Raw genomic sequence first — 17,323 nt, forward strand, 5'->3', positions numbered from 1 at the left:
ACTCTGGCATTTGGAAGTAGAAATACCCGCAGTCCCACCCCACCACACCACTTAGCAGCTCCCGTGAAGGCAGACGGGATCCTCGAGACACTGCAGCTGACACTTAGTGCTCCACCAGGCAAGGGACGCTTCTTTCCTCGTTTTCTGGTCTGCTCCAGGCAATATTTTTCACCTACAACCTGCCCTAGGACAGAAAATCTCATTCCCAAAGGCGATTATGAAGAATGTGAACAAAAAATAAAACAGGCATGGAATTTAAACAGGATATAGAATTTATTAGGTATTGACTATAAAAATAAAACCATCTAAATAGAAACCCCAAGCGATCCCTTACAGATCCCTTCAGGTACCTGTAGATCCTCCCACCCTAACCCCGATAAAAACACCATTTTGTATACACAAGGGCCAGTAAAGACAGACGCAAAACAGCCAAGATGGCAGATGCTTAGCTTAGAGGGGTGACTGGGTCAGACGAGACGTTTCTTCCAGGAAATGTCTGTTTTGTGGTCAATCGTCAGCTCCTGGACCAGAGGCCGACATCGGGGCTGAGCGAGCGTGTGCCTGGCAGAGCCGCTGGCTACAAGGCAGGCGATCTACTCCTTCATTGCATCCTCCAGCTCCTTCACCATCCAGTCGTAATTGTGTTCCTCTAGCGCGTGTTTGAACCGGTGCATGGCTAGAGGGTCCACATGGGGACAAAGAGAAATGACATCATAGGTTTTCAGGTGGGACCCCGATGCCCCCAGGTCATCAGTGCCTCTTATGCAGACACGTCAAACTTCAGCCCTCCTTCCTTTGGGCTAGATTCCCAGGCAACCTGTTATATCTCTGGTGGTTCTCTGTTAGGGGTGGAACCAGAGATTGAACTCAGGGGTACTCAACCACTGAGCCCTATTTTAGTAATAAGATTATTTAGAGATGGGGTCTCACTGAGTTGCCTAGTGCCTCGCTTTTGCCGAGGCTGGTTTTTTACTCACAACCCTCCTGCCTCAGCCTCCTGAGCTGCTGAAATTAGAGGTATGCCACCAGGCCCAGTTCTGATGTTTCTTTGGGAACTTCATTGTCATATCATTAGCCTGCCAGGCATTCAGGGTCTCTTATCAAACTCTGTACCCTGGGGCCTACCTGCTTCTTAACTCTTCAGTCTGTTTTCCACACTAGACCAGAAGACATTTCCACATGGAAATGAATGACTCTGCTATATTCCTAGCAGGTGGAACCACGCCTGGCATGCAGTGGGATATCACAATTGTTCAGATGTCACATTCCCCATGGAATAACCTGCAGAGACTCCCACAGTCACCCATCTTTCCTGGGCCACCAGCTCCACAAGGACAGGTTACCACTTCATACTAGCTTATGATCTCAGTGCCTTGCCCAGTGGCAGGTACCCAGAAGGTGTAATGAATGAATAGACTGATGCTCAAGGTGCCCATCACTTCCTGTTTACAAAGGAGCATAATGTAAAATGACAGTGAAAGCAGAAGGCCTAAAGCTAGTGGCTGCTAAGGGAAAAATAAAAATAGAAGAGGAAGATTCAGGAATTGAGTGAGAACAGTTGATGAGGCATCTTTAAAGGATTCCAGGCCTGGGAGGTCCCCACCACTCACCCAGTTTGAGTGGAACGTAGTTTTCTGCAAAGATGATGCGGAACCAGCCCGGCTCCTTACACATGTAGGATTTGCCGCGGGAGAGCATCAGCTTGTTGTCCAGGAAGCGGCGATGGAGTGCCCGTTCTTCCGCAAATGTGCACGGTTTCAGGTACTAGCAAAGGCAGAGGGACGGAGCTGAGCCCAAGATCCACCTGGCAGGTCTGCCCGAGAACACCCATCCTCACCCCCAGAGCTCACCGACTGCAAGTTGACCCAGACGTACAGGCCACAGCCATGATTGACAAAGGGAATCTCCAAGGCCCTCAGCTTCTTGGTGACGTACTTGTGAGCTGTCCGGAGCCGGGAGTGATTAGCAGGCAGGTACACTGCGTCAATCCACTCTGGAGGGGAGGAGGGAGAGTGCGGGCACAGACCTTATGCAGACCTCTGCCCAGGGTTGCTTCCCGAATATTCTTTGCCTGGGCTTCCTGAAAACGATTTCTATCCACGATGAGTGATCCGATATTTGAGCTGATGGTGTCCACATCCAATGCACCCATCTCTTACCAAGGGCCCTGGAGGACACTCTGGGCCTCTCACTGTCCAGTAGGAATGCTCCCTTGGGTTTACACCCCTGAGGTAAGCCAGGGTCTTCTATGAAGGCGTTGATGCTGCTTTCCTCAGCGAGCAAGTCAGCAGGAACTCGAAACTTCCCCTGCCTCCTGCCTTGGACCTCACCCAGTGGGTTGAGAGGAGCCTAGATTGGCTCAGGTTTGCTTTTAGCCTAGTTATTCTCAGCATGGACAGCAAAAAGAGCCACTTGGAGAGCTTTTAGAAGCCCCAATGCCTAGGTTATCCTCTCGGTAACTAAATCAGAACAGCTTGGGGATGTAGCTCGTACATCAGTATTTAAGCTTCAAGGTCTCCTACATCCTAGGTGGAGAAATGGTGTTCAGGGGGCTGGGATCTGGTCTGGCCAAGTGTCAAAAATCCCGATTCCACGTAAGGAAGCATTCAGTTGGATTTCTCCATTTCCCCAACTAATCTGAACGCAAATTTTTTCTAAGCCTACTAATCTAATGGCATGAGTTTGGTTCATCATATGGCAGGTGTTCATTTTTTGATACCTCATTTTATTTTTAGGAGGTGCCGAGGATGAAACCTAGGGCCTCGCACATCGCTTCTCACTGTGATTCTAACTCATTTTCATTGATGTCCTTCTCTGGATATAATGCTAGGCAAGCATTCTACCACTGAGCCACAGCCTCAGCCTCCCTCCTTTTAAAAAATACCTTTATTTTATTTATTTATTTTTATGCAGGTATTCATTTAAATCTTCCAGCCTGGCATCTGTTTTATTACAGGCCATTTAAAAAAGGGGGGGGGGTCTCTTCTACTCTTGGGCCCAGGTATTAAAGAGGAATGCTCCTCTGAGGCACTCCCTTGGGATCCAGGGAGAAGTAAATCTGGGAGCCCAGATCTAAGCACACCAATTCACCCACATGGCTATTCTCCTTTGGCTACCTTGGAGAACAAGATTTAGCTGTATTGGAAGAGTCGAGATGTTTCTTTATAATCTTTGCCTGAAGTAAGGGATCATAGACGTTCACATAAATACTGAGCTAGGGGTAAACCTGAGACAACGAGCCGGGTCTAGGTGTGCAGAGGGCATGTCAGAGGCCCAAGAAAACCCAGAATTCCCCATGGCCATGAGGTCCAGCCAAGATGCTGCCCTGGGGTGGAGCTTGGTACCTCTGTCTTGGAGCAGTCGACGCAGCTTATACTGCGTGATGCCGGAGATACCGTGGAGGTAGCCAAAGATGCTCACGGCAGAGGCCACCTCTTTGTTGTGGGTGTACAGAGCACCGAAGCGGAAACCAGAGATGCCAAAATCCTAGAGGAAGAGAAGGAGGGGAAGGAACAGCGGGTTTGTTCGCTTTCTATTCCTGGATCCCACTCCTTCCAGACCCAAGGACACAGCTGGGGCTCACCTTGCTGGTACCCCAGATCACATGGGTCCTGTCAGGGTCAGGCAAACTAGAGAAGAAATGGGAAAAAAATAAAGTCAAAATCTATTTCCATCTGGAGGATGGAGACTTGAGGGTCTATGGTGGAAAGGGGAAAGTCGACTTAAGGCCCTTTCTAGATAACAAGGCCTAGGGGGCCCAAAGCTCAAGGAACAGTTGGCCCAGTTAAGCCAGGAACATAGGTCTCCATGAAGAACCAGATGGGACAGCCCCCGAGGGCCCACTGAGTGAAGTCCAGACCCTTGCCTGGCTGACTCTCCCACACCTGGGCCACAGCCACATCTGGCTTGGCTCTCCAGACGTTTGCTGCCCACCGTTTCTAGCACACGTTGGCCTGTATTTCTTCTTGTCCCACCTTTGGTGAAGCTGTTCCTTCCTCTGGCATGCCCTCCCCTTGCTTTGTTGGAATCCTATCCCCGGGGCCAAATACTACCCCTAAGAAATGTCTGTTCTTGGTCTATTTTTGCCTTGTGTTCTATTTACTGAGAAATTCCTGCACCAACCTTCTGAGGCACTTTAACTTGAGGCCAAGGTAGAAAGGACATTGTCAAAGGTCAAGACAGCAGATATATGAAACGACATTTAAACTAGAAGATACTTGGGAGGGAAGAGGACACTTTGGTCATGTTTACCACCTCTGTTGCCCACCTCTTAGGGCACAGCCAGGCAAGCAGATATCTCAAACTCACTCTGAAAAGCAGGCACCTCATCCCTAACCTCATCTGAGACCAACTTACCGTTCTATGCTCAGAACACTGTGGAACTTGATGGATTCATCAAACACAGACAGCATGTAAATTTCATCTATGATCACATGTAGATGATGCCTATAGTTGGGTGAAAGAGGGGGAAACAAGATCTAGCTTCTCACTGTGATTTTAACGCATTTTCATTGATGTCCTTCTCTGGATACAGATCAGACGGTCCCATCACCCCAGGAGCCCATCCCAGCCTCCCAGGGGGCACAGTAAGACAAAGAAAGGTCTTGAAAAACCAGAAGAGACCTCACACCTGGCTTAGGGATACTGAGAGGGAATAAAACAAAAAAGAAACATGAGAACATCTTACCTAACCCGTCAACCATTAAGCAGAGATCACCGTCTTTGGCCTTGCCAAAGATCATGGGGACAAGTGACCACGGACTGAAACCGTCCCAGAGTCTTTGCTCTAGTGCAGCCAGGTGTTCTCAGCTGGGGTCTGAATCCAGTCGTGGACTAGTGGGCTGTGAGCACCTGTGCACCACCCATCTGCTGTCCCAGCAATCCCTGACAGCATGCTGTCATGCCCATTTCACAGAGGAAAAGGAAATGAGGTCTAAAAATGTAAAATTAATTCCTCCAAACAGCAGGTACAAGAGCTGGTATTGACACTCAGCTCTGTGGGGTTCCTGCCCACAACTCTTGTATTTTTCCTGTCCCTATGCCCCGCCACTAATTGGCCTCAGTTAGTTCTCAAGTTTGAATAAGTCCGCATCTTCTAGAAAACAAGATTATCCGCCTTAACTCAGAGCTATTTCAGAAGTCTGGAGAGAACAGATGTTGGTGTGTTCTTAGGAGGGGGCGTGAAAGTTCTACAGAAATTCAGCCTCGTCTCACAAGGACCGAGAGCATCCTCCTTGGAACCTCAGTCCAAGTAGTTGGGGAAACAGATGCTTCTGCTGTAATAAGTAGAAATGCCACAAAAATACATTATGACTACTTCATAGATGTCTACACAAGGGAAAAGTCAGAAAGGAAAGGACAACAATGTTGGGAATGGTAAGCATGCAGGCACCTCAGCCTCCAATCCAACCTCCAGAGTTACATGCATTGCTCATGGTACATAACTCTGCAAAGAACAATGTGCACCAGGAACGTTTAGGCAGATTGCCTCTGGTTCTGCCTTCCTGACTACAGGTGACAGGAACCCTTTCCAGGGACACCATCAAGGGATAGAACTCATACCTTTTGTAAAGTGAAGTGCACACAAAATAAACACTCAGGTTACCTTTTGGCAAATTCCAGATATTCCATCAGTGAGTCTTGGGAGTAGACGATACCCAGAGGATTCTGGGGGTTGGTGAGCACAAGGCCTCTGACCTTTTTTTCCTAAAAAGGACCAAACCACAACAAAGGGAATGCAAGTCCTTTATAGCTACTCCAAATTCTGCCAAGGATCCTTCCTGGACATCTTGGTTTGATCTTTAATGTCCCCTAAAGCCCATTCTAAAGGCTTGGGTGGCCAGCCTGAGGGGCTCTGGGAAGGTGGTGGGACCTTCAGGGAGTGTGGCCAAGTGGAAGGAAGTTAGTTGTTGGTGTGCCCTGAAAGGTGATATTCATGCCCTGGTTCCCTTCTAGCTCTCTTCACTTCCTGGTCACCATGAGGTGAACAGATTTCCTCCGCCATACACTCCGCCATGATGTTCTGCCTCGCCACAGGGCCAAAACAGTGGGGACAAGTGATCATGGAGTGAAACTGAGATAAAATAAATCCTGCCTCCTTTAGGTTATCTCTTAGATATCTTATCACAGTGAGAAAACAGATCAGGACATTCAACAGAGGACACCTAATAAGGCCGAGATAGGATCTTCAAGCAGCAATTACCAAACTGCCTGCTGAGCTGGAGGAAGCAGCCGTGAGCAGGACTCTCAGCTCTTATGGGGACCTGCCCCTGATCACGGGCAGCCTCTTCTAACTTCAGGTCTTGGTGAGCAGGTTGTATCAGTCTCAGGGACTCAACTCTTTGCAAGGCCAAGCAGTGGCCCCCTGAAAATGATTCCTTCCTTCCTTACCTTCTGCCTAGCCTCAAGCAGGGCTTTCTCCAACTTGTCCACGGTGAGCTGGAAAGGCTCCGAGTTCTCTTCAGTTATCTGGAAGAGAGGCACTAGTGAGAAATGCCCATGGAAAAGCATCTGGATCTGGATCCTGCATCCCCATCCACCAGGGCACCAGCCCAGCATGTCATCACCCCAATTTCTCCAACCCTCCCCCCATCACATACATGGGTATAGAATAAGGTCCCCCATACTCCCCAACTGCCCCAGAACAATCCCTTGCCAAGGTGGGCTGAACAGTGAAGGGCCCATTCTGACCTCACTTTCCAGGTGGACGGGAAAGAGCTCAACTTTTGCATACAGGTGGGAGACAAAGGTGAAGCCACCATAGAAGGGAGTAGGGACCAGAAAGGCCTCTGGAAGCACAGAAAGACACAGCTATCAGTCAAGGCTCTGTCAGTCAGAACCTTCCAGGCCCCCCAGAATGACAGCAACCCCTTCTATCAGGGGATTGATGTTCTCGGGCTCAGGTTTCATAAAAAAAATTTTTTTTTGACACTGGGGATTAAACCCAGGAGTGCTTAACCACGCGCCCTATCCTCAGTCCTATTTTGTCTTTTATTTAGAGATAGTGAGACCCTGAGTTGCTTAGTGCCTCTTTTACCGAGGCTGGCTTTGAACTCGCGATCCTCTTGCCTCAGCCCCCCCAAGTATCTGGGATTACAAGCTTGCACCACTACACCCGGCAAAATTTATCCATTTTTATATGCATAATGTGGAGAAGAAAAGTCTAGTTTCTCTTTGATGGTGAAGTAGACAAGGAGAAGAGGAAGGGTCATCGTTGTGAATGGCTCAGAATCGGGGGCCTGGATCATGCTGGGCTGGCTAGTCGACGGAACACTGGTCATCAGGAAAGTCTTGTGTGCTTCAGCCAAACACCAGAGGCCAAGGTCCATGCCCATGAAGGGCTCCTGTCATTTGGACCTGGTGACCTCCTATGTTCTTTTCTTCCTACCCATTTGGCCTCACTGATGAGCTAACCAAGGACCCAAGACTTTCATCTTGGCCACTTCCTTCCATGTAACCCGATCTCTTTAATAACTGAGCCTCTTGCTTGGGCAAACCTAAAGGGAGATTGAGAACAGAACTCTCCGCTTTATGTGATCCAGAAATAATTCGCATTTTTTGAGAAACGGGGGATCTATAAAGCCCAAGCCAGTGACCAAGGCTCCCTGTATTACTCTTGAGCCCAGCTAGGAACATGATGATTCGGCAGCCATTGTCAACATTCCTGGGTGTCCCTCCTTGAGACCCGACATGTCTTTTTCATAGTAAATGAGGAATCTCCATCCCTCGCTTCCCCAGAAACAATAGCAGCCAGTGTAGACGGGCCAGCTCTTTGAGGGAAGGGCCTCGTATCAGGATGCTCTTCCTCCCACGCCCCAGTGCCTGGCTTTTCCTGCCCATGTGCCAACATTTCACTGAGGGGGAGAGCCGAGCCGCCGACTTACCACCTGGATTGCCGAGAACCATGAGCAGGGCAGAGAAGATGGAGCAGCAGCCATTTAAAACCACCACCTGAGGACAACACACCGGGGTGGGGGAGAAGAGCAGCACCCATGGAAGAAGGCGAAGATGTGGCCGTGCCATCTCCCGCCCCCTGAAGGGGACAGGCACCAGGAGCCTCCTGAGCTGGGACCCGCTGGCCTCCACTGGCTCTCCCCCCCGTATTCCCCAGTTAATACAGAGGCTCCCCAGGATTAGAGCCCTCCCCGAGGCCGACTCACATTTTCTGGATCCAGGCGAGTGGGCGCCCTGCAGTAATAGGTCAGGAACCGAGCGACTTCTTCCCGCAGGCTGCGGACAGACCCAGAGACACCTTCCCCACTCAGGGTCTAGATGTCAGACTTTTTCAAAGGACACAGTGTCCGACTTCAAAGAGATCTTTGCCACCTAGTCCAACCTCGTCCTATAGGTTTCTGGACCAAGGACATCACCCACCCCAGCCCAGGTGACAGGGAGTATGTAAAAGCCGGGGTTTGGAGTTGCGGGCGAGACTAGGACACCTCAGGCTGCCTCCTGCCGAGGTTCCTCTGTAGGCATTTCCTGGAAGTTATTACTCAGAAATACAAGACAGCCACCATGAATAGGGCACATCAAATCCCTCCCTGGGTGAGGATCCGTGGGCCAGGATCCTGGGGGGGGCAGGTCACTTACAGCGGGTGCCCTCTCCAGTCAGAGTACTGCAGCAGGTCCTCCTCAATGCAGTTCATGTCATTCTGACACAACTGTTGACAAACGGAGCTTGAAGCAGCCGACCCGGGTAGCCCAGGAGACCTCGGCCCACTCCCAGTCTGCATGCGAGTGTCTGCTGTCCATTTACATGGCCTCCCAGAAGAGGCATGGCTCCAACACTGCCCACTCCTTCGTGAACAGACGCCCCGTCTTGTCAGATTATGCACAGAGATGCCCCATTGGGAAGTCGGCGACAACCTCCCCACCCCACAGCTTCCTTGGCAGCCTACCAGAGAATACCCCTGGACACCGCCAGCAAGGCCCAGAGGAGGTTAGGGTGCTGTTCTAGAAGCTCTCTGTCCACTGCCTTTCCCCGTGTTCTACTCATCTCCCCCATGAGGCCGAGGAACATGCTAGAAGACTTGAAGGGGCGAGTCTCAGCACAGCTCAGAACACGACTTACCCTTTCGGTTATCAGATCCACACAGAGCTTGTTCTCACTGACACCAAGGTTAAGAAAGCCCTGGAGGTGGAGGAATCTGAGATCAGTGTGGGAAGCCATTCTGACACGTGACTGGGCGACTCCCTTAAGGGTCTGAGGCGCTTTGGCAGTGTCAAAGCTTTCCCGGCCCTTTCCTGATGAGAGAGCCCATCCGTGTGGGGGTGTGCCTGACCACTGACCCCGGGGGCCCAATCACTGACCCTCACCTTGGAGTGCAACCCCCCCCAACCTTCATTGGATGGAATTCTCCCCTGAATCTCTTGTTCCCCAATAAAAGGCTACTCCCTGGCGTGCCCTCTCTCTCTCTCTCTCTCCTGCTAATCCTGAGCAATCCTTGCTGCCCTGCCGGGTGGTTAGAGGAGGGAACCAGAGAGGGGAGCCGACTCGGACCTAGCAATAGAAATAAGGTAACCGAGTCTGTGTTTTATTTTGATCTCTTCTAGCTAACTTTATGCCTAGAACCTCATTAATGAAACCATTGTACAGGCCGCGTGGTAGAGATCAGCCCCTGGTAACCCTGTGGACACGCCAGTAAATACTGTCTCAGATGAACTCAAAGGAAGTCTCGCTGCCCCCTGAGGCAACTCAGTCCATGTTTGACAACTTTAAGCATTTAGACCTTTCCAAGGACCAAAATCTTACAGCCTGCCAATTTCCCCCTTTAGAGCCACAAAGATAACGATAGCTGTATGGTGTCCCATCTACCAGGCACTGGGTTATCACGCGCCGGGTGCTGGACTCAGTGCTTCACAGTGAGCAGCCTTAACTTCTGAGAAGAGGGTCTTCAGTGAGCAAAAAGAGTGAAGATGAGAAAAGTGGAACAGTCAACCAGCCATGTGACCTCGTGTGATGGGCAGAGCCCACCTGCCTGACCTGGACCCCAACTGGTCCCCATCTCTGCTCTTACAGGTCAGGACATCTCCAGGAGATGCAGCCCTTCACAGAGCAAGAGAGACGGCCCACCGAACCCCTTGGGAAACAGATGGCCGTTGGCCACACTTCCGAGATGGGGACAGACAGGGGATGCATGCCTAGGACTGGCCTCCACCTTTAGCTGAAGAGCTGCCTGGCTCTCCTTGCTGGAGACTTTTGTCCCCTTGTTCCACCCGTAGAGCAGCATCTTAACAGCTCCCGCCCACTGCTGTCTGCACTTCCTGCCATGGCACTCACTGTCCCTCTTGGGCCACAGGGGCCTTCTTCCAAGCCCTCCCTCTGGGAAGCTTTTACGGACCCTGCTGCTCCTTCCTGGAAGGGACCCAACATGGCTGGCTGGGTCGGCCTTTAAGACCCTTCCCCAGACCACCTGAACCGGGGCCCCATTAGGGCTCTCAAAGCATTCACGTTCGTTTCCCTGCTGGCCTACCGCAGCCACCACCACACCACATTCCACAGGTCCCCGCAGTGACCAGAGGGACTGACTCCTAGGGGTTAAGAGTTGGGACTTAGGGAAAGATGGTGGAGGGTAGGAACCCAGGTCCCATTCTCCAGCTCCCTGGGCCGTGCCACCTTATCAGCCTTGCTGGAAGGAGACAACCAGGGCTCATCGGGTGTGAAAGGCAAGATGGCAGACAGCATTTGGCACAGGACTCAGTAAATCCCAGGGATGGGGACTCCAAGCTGTCCCCCATTCTTACCAAGGGGTTCTTCTCCTCATGGTATTTGTCTTGCTGGTAGGCATCATAGTCCTGGAAGTGTGACTGGTAAAAGTCAGAGATGTCAACCCCGCGGTTGGACAGGATGTGACTGACGAACGAAGGTTGAAAACTACTTTGCCAAACTTGCTGGTCAGGTTGCCTAGGTGATGGGGACTTCTTCCAAATCTCTGGAGAGTTCAGGGAAGGGAGAGACTCGTGGAGCCTCTGGTCAGCTGCAGCCTCAGTCCACAGGAGGCTGATCACCTGGCACACAGTATGGTTTATGACATCCTCCTGCTCACGGACAACTTGAATGCGATTTGCTTCTTCCGGCGACTGGGCCTGCCATTGCCTGGTTGTCAGCTTCACGAAGTGATCCCCTATGGTCTGCTGCAAGTTCAGCATCAACTCCAACAGCTGAGCATAGGTGCCCCTGTCTCGAAAGTCCATGTCACTCTTCTGGTTACAAGGTGTGAGGTCATCATCCAATGGGTTACTCATACTTCAGGAAATTTTATTGTCCTCAGAAGACTGACTGGAACCTACGAGAAAGAGAACATGCACTGACACCAAGGAGAGTCTCCCTGCCTCGGGTCCAGGCCGGGGTAGGGTCAGAACTTCTTGATCTCAAGCTCATCACTGGATCTTTCCATAGCTCTGCCTCCGTTTTAGGTTCAGAGTGGTTTGGGAAATGACCTACTCATTTAAGGGCGATGCCCAAGTGACCAAGCACAGACACTAGTGCACCTCAATCAAGTGGCATTAGAAAGGGGTCCGGGAAAGAGCCTCAGAGCCCACTGAGGAAGGGGGACTGAACAGGTGCTCTCGGTTTTCCATCCTGTGCTTCAACCAGAGCCTGCTTTATCAGGTTCTAAGTAGCCAAACCAGATTCTGCTGTGGAAATTCAGCCCTTCTTTTTACTGGTTTCCCCCAAGTTTGCCAGACCAGGTACCCAGTCCTTCCATCGTATCTCACATGGCTTCCTGTCAATGACTTCAACCTGCTTGCTAGGAAGCTGCCTTAGGCTCACATCACTAGTGACCAGAGCCTGAGAAGATGCTTCTCAAACTCTGAGTCCACCAGAATCACCTGGAGGGCTTGTTAGGCCACAGGGGCTGGAGCCAAACCACTGGACTTTGGTTCAGTATGTCTGGGGCCAGACCCGGGAGTCCTCATCTCTACCAAGTTCCCAAGACCACACATGGAGAATATCGGGCTGTTCAAGTCAACATTATTTCTGAAAACATGAAAAAAGACAGGTGATCTTCTTGAAGCCTTAAAGAATCAAAATAAAGTAGATCTCAAGAATCTAGAAGGTAAGGCAACTTGAGGCAAACAGCTCTCTCTAATTCTTCCAGACAATGTCCGTATCACCAGATAACAAGACCCATTTCCCAAAATCTAGACTTACGCCGCTTCCACTAAGTGCTACAATTTCAAGTTCTTTTTCCACGAACATCCCTCCCATGAAATACAGCCTTATTGCTGCTTCTCCAGATTTATGGCACCAGCACTTCAGATCCTAAATACTCCTCCCAGCCTCTCCAAACCATGTCGTCTGCTTGAGATGTTCCCATGGCAACCTCTATTTTTCCTCCATGACACTTAATATCATACTTGTCCAGTGTATGCCCAGACCAGCCATCACCCTCATAGCCTTAGCACAGTGCCTGGCACACAGCCGACAGACCCAGCTACCGAGTAGGAGAAGCCCAGCCGCAGTTGAAGACAGGAGCCAAGAACTAAGACCTGGGTCATGGCCGATGGAGCAAGGGCTGTGGAAGCCACAGGACAAGGCCGTGCCCAGGCTCATGGTGCAACCCTCACCAAAAGTGGAACAAAGACCGTTGTTCACCAGCCAGGGGATCACACACTGTTGAGAAAGACTTTGAACTACTGGGTGTCTACACCTACAGTAGCCCTTTATTCCACAAGCAAAACTTTCTAGCTGGTCTGAACTCGCTCTCCCACAAGGAAGAGGGTTACCTCAGTGGGGCCCTCAGCTCTGGGTAAGGCACCCGTCCTTGGGGACTCCTGGACAGCGTGGAGAGGCGCTTCAGGGAATTCCCTTAACTTTCCACAGGCAGCATTGATCATCTCTGCGGAGCCTGAGGAGAGCTAGTAGGAAGGCCAAGATGGCAGCGGCGGCCCCCAGAACAGGGACGAGTTCATCACCTTCACCCAGGCCTAGACTCGCATATCAAGGGTCTCCATCCCGCGTCACCTAAGAAAATCAGAGACGGCAGCAGCTCTGTGCACAGTTAGAGGACTTCTCAAACAGAAGACAGAGCAGAAAATGGGGGTCACAGCAGGCAATGGGAAGGAATGTATTTTCCTGATAAAATGTGTTTTCTGGAAAGAAGCGAGTAGCAGCAAGACCAGGAGGAAGCCTCGAGGTCGGCCCTCTGCCCAAACTTGCCTTTGGTATAGGAAAAGGGAAAGCCAGTCAGAGGTCAAGGGTCGGACGTTCTATTTCTCCTCCAGCAGAAGCAGAGGCTAGAGGAGAAATGAGGCATTTTTTTTTTAAAGAGGTGGATTTCATGAAAATCGAAGGGAGAAGAGTGGTGTAGGGAAAGGGAACAGAGGGCCTGGAGGAGGGACGGAAAGGGGAGGAGCTACAGGAAGAAACTGACAGAACAGCGTCAGGTGCGGGCATGACTGTCACAGTGAATTCCACTTTCAGGTACCAATGTACCAATTAAACAAAATCAATTAACAGGAACGCCAACAGTATGTGTGTGTGGGGGGGGTAGCACTGGAGACCGGAATGGAGCAAATTATATGTATTTATGAATGTCAAGATGAATCCCACAACTATGTGAATCATAATGCACTAATTAAAATCCATCTCCAATGACGCTGTTCCACAAGGCAACGTGCCCCTAAGATTCAGCCCTAATTGCCTCTCACTGGGGCGCACAGCCCTTTCCTCCAGTCTTCTCGGCTAGTCCTTGGTTTCAGTGTTCCTCGGCTTCCCATCGCCTGCCTCCCGGTTGTCACTCAGGGACCTCAAGGGCAGCTACCAGCAGTGCCTCAGATGAGATCAGCTGCTGCCAACTGCCCCCTGACAAGCGCTGAGGGACCGACCTTGAACTGTAGAAGCTGGGAACATGTCAACACGGGTAGGAACGGGCTGCCCTCCTGTTCCTTACCGTGCGGGCGCGTGACTCTGGTCTAGGACCCTCGCAGGCATCACCTGATTTCCAAAATGGCTCTTTGAAGAAGTCACCACTGTTAGCCTCACTTTATAGGTGAGAAACCAGAGGCTCAGGAGAATGAAGTGAAGTACACAAAAGTGGCCCGTTTGATGGGGGAGCTGTAGGCCACCTCAGTCAGCTGCCGAGACCCCAGGGTGCCCTTTAGGCCATCCGCCCAGAGGCCTCTTCCGGGAAGAGTGCACAGGCCCTCAGTGCTTGGCCCTCCCTTTTGGGATGCCTGGGCCCCTGAGCCCCAGGCACGACTTGGTCCAAAGCTCCTCGCTCACTGCCTACCCCAAGGCCTGCACCACGCACCACCCACACTTACCTAGTCTGTGTTCACTCAACCTTCACCAACCTAAACTCCTTCCTCGGGACGACAGTGTCCTTACAGGTCGGGGCTGAGACCCGGCGCGGCCCTCCTCTCACTAAGCTTGCCTCAAGCTCTGCCCTGAAATCTCTGCTTTTAAGCACAAGGTGGTCTCACGGGTAATAATAAGATCCATCCTTTCCTGGGCGTCTCCCCAGGGAATCCTTATTACCTCAAATGCCTTTCTTTGCGCCATTACGGAGAAATGGCTTAGCAAGGAACCACGTCCTGAAGCCTGGGCCCTCAAGCTTGAAGGGTATGAGCATCACCTGGAGATCTCAGAAAACCCCAGGCCCAGGCCCTTTGAAGGAGTTAGGGCCTGGGCCTGTGTGCTTTACCCACGCCCCCAAGTGACTCTAACTTAGCAACCACTGGGGACTACTGCAGCAGGGAAACCCAATTACAGCGCAAATGAGCTTCTAATTGATCCCTGTTTCGGGGGAGGCCATGATTTGAGAGCAGGTTGAAGTGAGTTAACCCAAAGCAGGAAGGAAAACTTGGCCAGGGAGGAGGGTGCATCTCAGGACGGCCGGGTCCCTCCTCCAGGGCCACCTGCACGTGTGTGGCCTTGGCAAGCTGACCCAGCCCTTCTGATTTTCCCTTTCTTCTTGTTAAAGATGGAGGTAATAAAATCTCTCTCTTGGGAGGTGATGTGAGACCCAGGGGAAGGCTGTGCACATGCTGTGTACAGGGCAGGTGGAACCGCCACGTGACGGGTGTGGTGGGGTTGTCAACTGTGCCCAGCAGCTCCTGGTCGGCCAGAAGCAAAGCCAAAAGCAACCTGTGGCCCCAGGATCCCGTGCTCTGTGACTTCCCCCCTCCCCCAAGCACTGGGGACTGATCCTGGGGTCTTGCACATGCTAGGCAAGCTATATCCCAAGTCCTGTTCTTCAATTTTATTTTGAGACAGGGTCTCACTGATTTGCCCACATGGGCCTCAAGCTTACAAACTGATGCCTCAGGCTCCCGAGTAGCTGGGATTGCAGGCATGTGCCACGGTGCCCAGCTATTCTCAAACTTTAAAAGGTGCTTATTTAAAATACAAACGCCTGAGCTCCATTAAGGTATTGTAATTCAGATCTATAGTTGGGTCCAGGAATCTGCATTTTAAAATAAGCATGGCGGGTGACCCTGGACACTCGACCCCTGCCATGGAGACTCCACTCTTGGGGGAGCATGAGCTGTGGGCAGGCACTCTACCCAGAGGCAGGGCCTCACGTATCCCCACCCTGGCTGCACTGACAGCCCGTCTCCGCTGTCATTGGTTCACCTCCCATCTCTCTGTCACCTGTTAGGACATTTACTGGAATGTTCATTTCATTCATTAAAAAATACAACTGGAAACAACCCACTGAGCATCTCTTGGGTATCAAGCACTGTGTTAGACCCTAGGATTATCAAAATGAAAGACAGTTTCCTAAATTCAAGGAGTCCTCGAATAAGCTTTCTAAAGTCTGGTCACCTCTTTCCTTGACACAAGATGCTTCAGTGGTTCCCTTACAGAGGCAGCAAATTCAGACACCCCCAGGGACACAAAGTGTAGCACACACGAAACTGACACAAGACAAGGAAAGACTGGGGAGGACGCTGGTGAAATGCAGCTGCCACCCCTCCTATATGCATTCCAGATTAAAAAACAAAAAGTGGCTGGGTGCTGCGGCACACCCAGGAAATCCCAGCAACTCAGGAGGCTGAGGCAGGAGGATCGCAAGTTTGAGGCCAGCCTGGGCAACTTAGTGAGCTCCTGTCTCAGAAGAAGCAGGACTGGGGATCTAGCTTGGTGACAGAGCACCCTGGGTACTGCAAAAAAAAAAAAAAAAAAGATACATATCTATCTCATAGGCTTGCTCTTTGTACTCCCCCCTCCCCCATTTTCCTCCCAACCTCTAACAGCCCCAGACATAGAACCTGGATGACTCCCCACAGTGCAGTCTGGAAAGCCCTTTCATAGCCCTACCACTCCTGCTCGCCCAGTCTAAGCTTCCTTGTTAACCCTTCAAAGAACCTTCTTCTTGACTCATCAGGCAGACGTAGGGGCCCACGGCCTGTGGTCCCACAATCTTTGCTCGTGTCCATAGCCTACGACAACCAGGCAGATTGGGCTTCAGGGTGTCGGCTCTTGCTCACAGCCACTGCCTGGACTGCTCTGCCAGACACCCACCTGGCTCCCTCCCTCCCTCCCCTCCTTCTCCTCTTTACTCAGATCTCACCTCCTCCCAGAGGACCACTGTCACCACCCCTGAACTCTGAGACTGCTCCTCCCCATCACAGCGCCCTGGCTTCCCCTCCAAAAGCATTATCTGACTGACTCATCATGTCATTGTTTCTGTCCAGATGCTTCAATGTTGACGTCCAACGCTTTCAATCTCTAGAAAATCAACCACAGGAGGACAGGGGTCTTCAACTGTTTTTTGTTTACTGATATTCATACAAAGAAGGGCGTCTGGCCAAGGAGGAGCTCGGTGATTGCTGAAGTTTGGATCAGACCTATGTGTTATTAAAGGCTTTGGGGAAGTGGAGACCTCTATATCCGGACCCTTGGGAGGTCTTGGGTCATCAGGGTGCATAATGTGCCTCAAAATGGGGAGGGGAGACCTGTCTCTTCTGCTCTCTCTCCAGCTTCTTGGGTGCCAAGAAGAGAGGGCTTTCCCCCACCCCAGTCTCCCACTTGCCCCAAAGCAGCAGGCCAACCTTCCATGGGTAGAGACCTCGGCTCTCTCGGAGCCAAAATAAACTCTTTCTCTTTCTGAAGCCGATTCTCTCAGGAATTGTTAGAGCAGCAGAACGTTGACTAACAAGGTCTGAGAATAAATGGGTAAATGAATGAGTAGATGGGGCATAGACGGATGGTGAATATCAAAGTGTCTGAGAATAAATGGGTAAATGAATGAGTAGATGAGGCATGGACGGATGGTGAATATCAAAGTGCCACTGCTGGAGGCTGGGTCCCTTCGGTTCTGGAAGCTTCTCTGGTCTACTGCTGTCACAGGTCTAAGTCACAGAGGGGTTCTTG

At 51.2% G+C, this 17,323-nt stretch overlaps 1 protein-coding gene across 2 annotated transcripts; it reads right to left on the reverse strand.

Moving 5' to 3' along the window:
* Positions 1-249: 249 nt before the first annotated feature.
* On the reverse strand, positions 250-11,244 carry LOC101962408 (putative inactive 1-aminocyclopropane-1-carboxylate synthase-like protein 2). Of its 2 annotated transcripts, XM_040284473.2 has the most exons (14): positions 10,744-11,244; positions 9,071-9,130; positions 8,590-8,660; positions 8,160-8,229; positions 7,884-7,950; positions 6,691-6,788; positions 6,391-6,468; positions 5,606-5,706; positions 4,357-4,446; positions 3,584-3,629; positions 3,345-3,486; positions 1,851-1,993; positions 1,611-1,764; positions 250-676 (listed from the first exon to the last, which is right to left on the reverse strand). In XM_040284473.2, exons 1-14 carry the CDS (start codon positions 11,242-11,244, stop codon positions 594-596), a joined length of 1,704 nt encoding a protein of 567 aa, XP_040140407.2. In that variant the 3' UTR covers positions 250-593. The 2 variants fall into 2 exon arrangements, with proteins under 2 accessions (XP_040140407.2, XP_077902326.1); XM_078046200.1 differs by lacking the exon at positions 9,071-9,130.
* Between the last annotated feature and the right edge of the window lie 6,079 nt (positions 11,245-17,323).

This window comes from Ictidomys tridecemlineatus, chromosome 4, assembly GCF_052094955.1.
Source record: "Ictidomys tridecemlineatus isolate mIctTri1 chromosome 4, mIctTri1.hap1, whole genome shotgun sequence".
Classification (NCBI taxonomy): Eukaryota; Metazoa; Chordata; class Mammalia; order Rodentia; family Sciuridae; genus Ictidomys; species Ictidomys tridecemlineatus.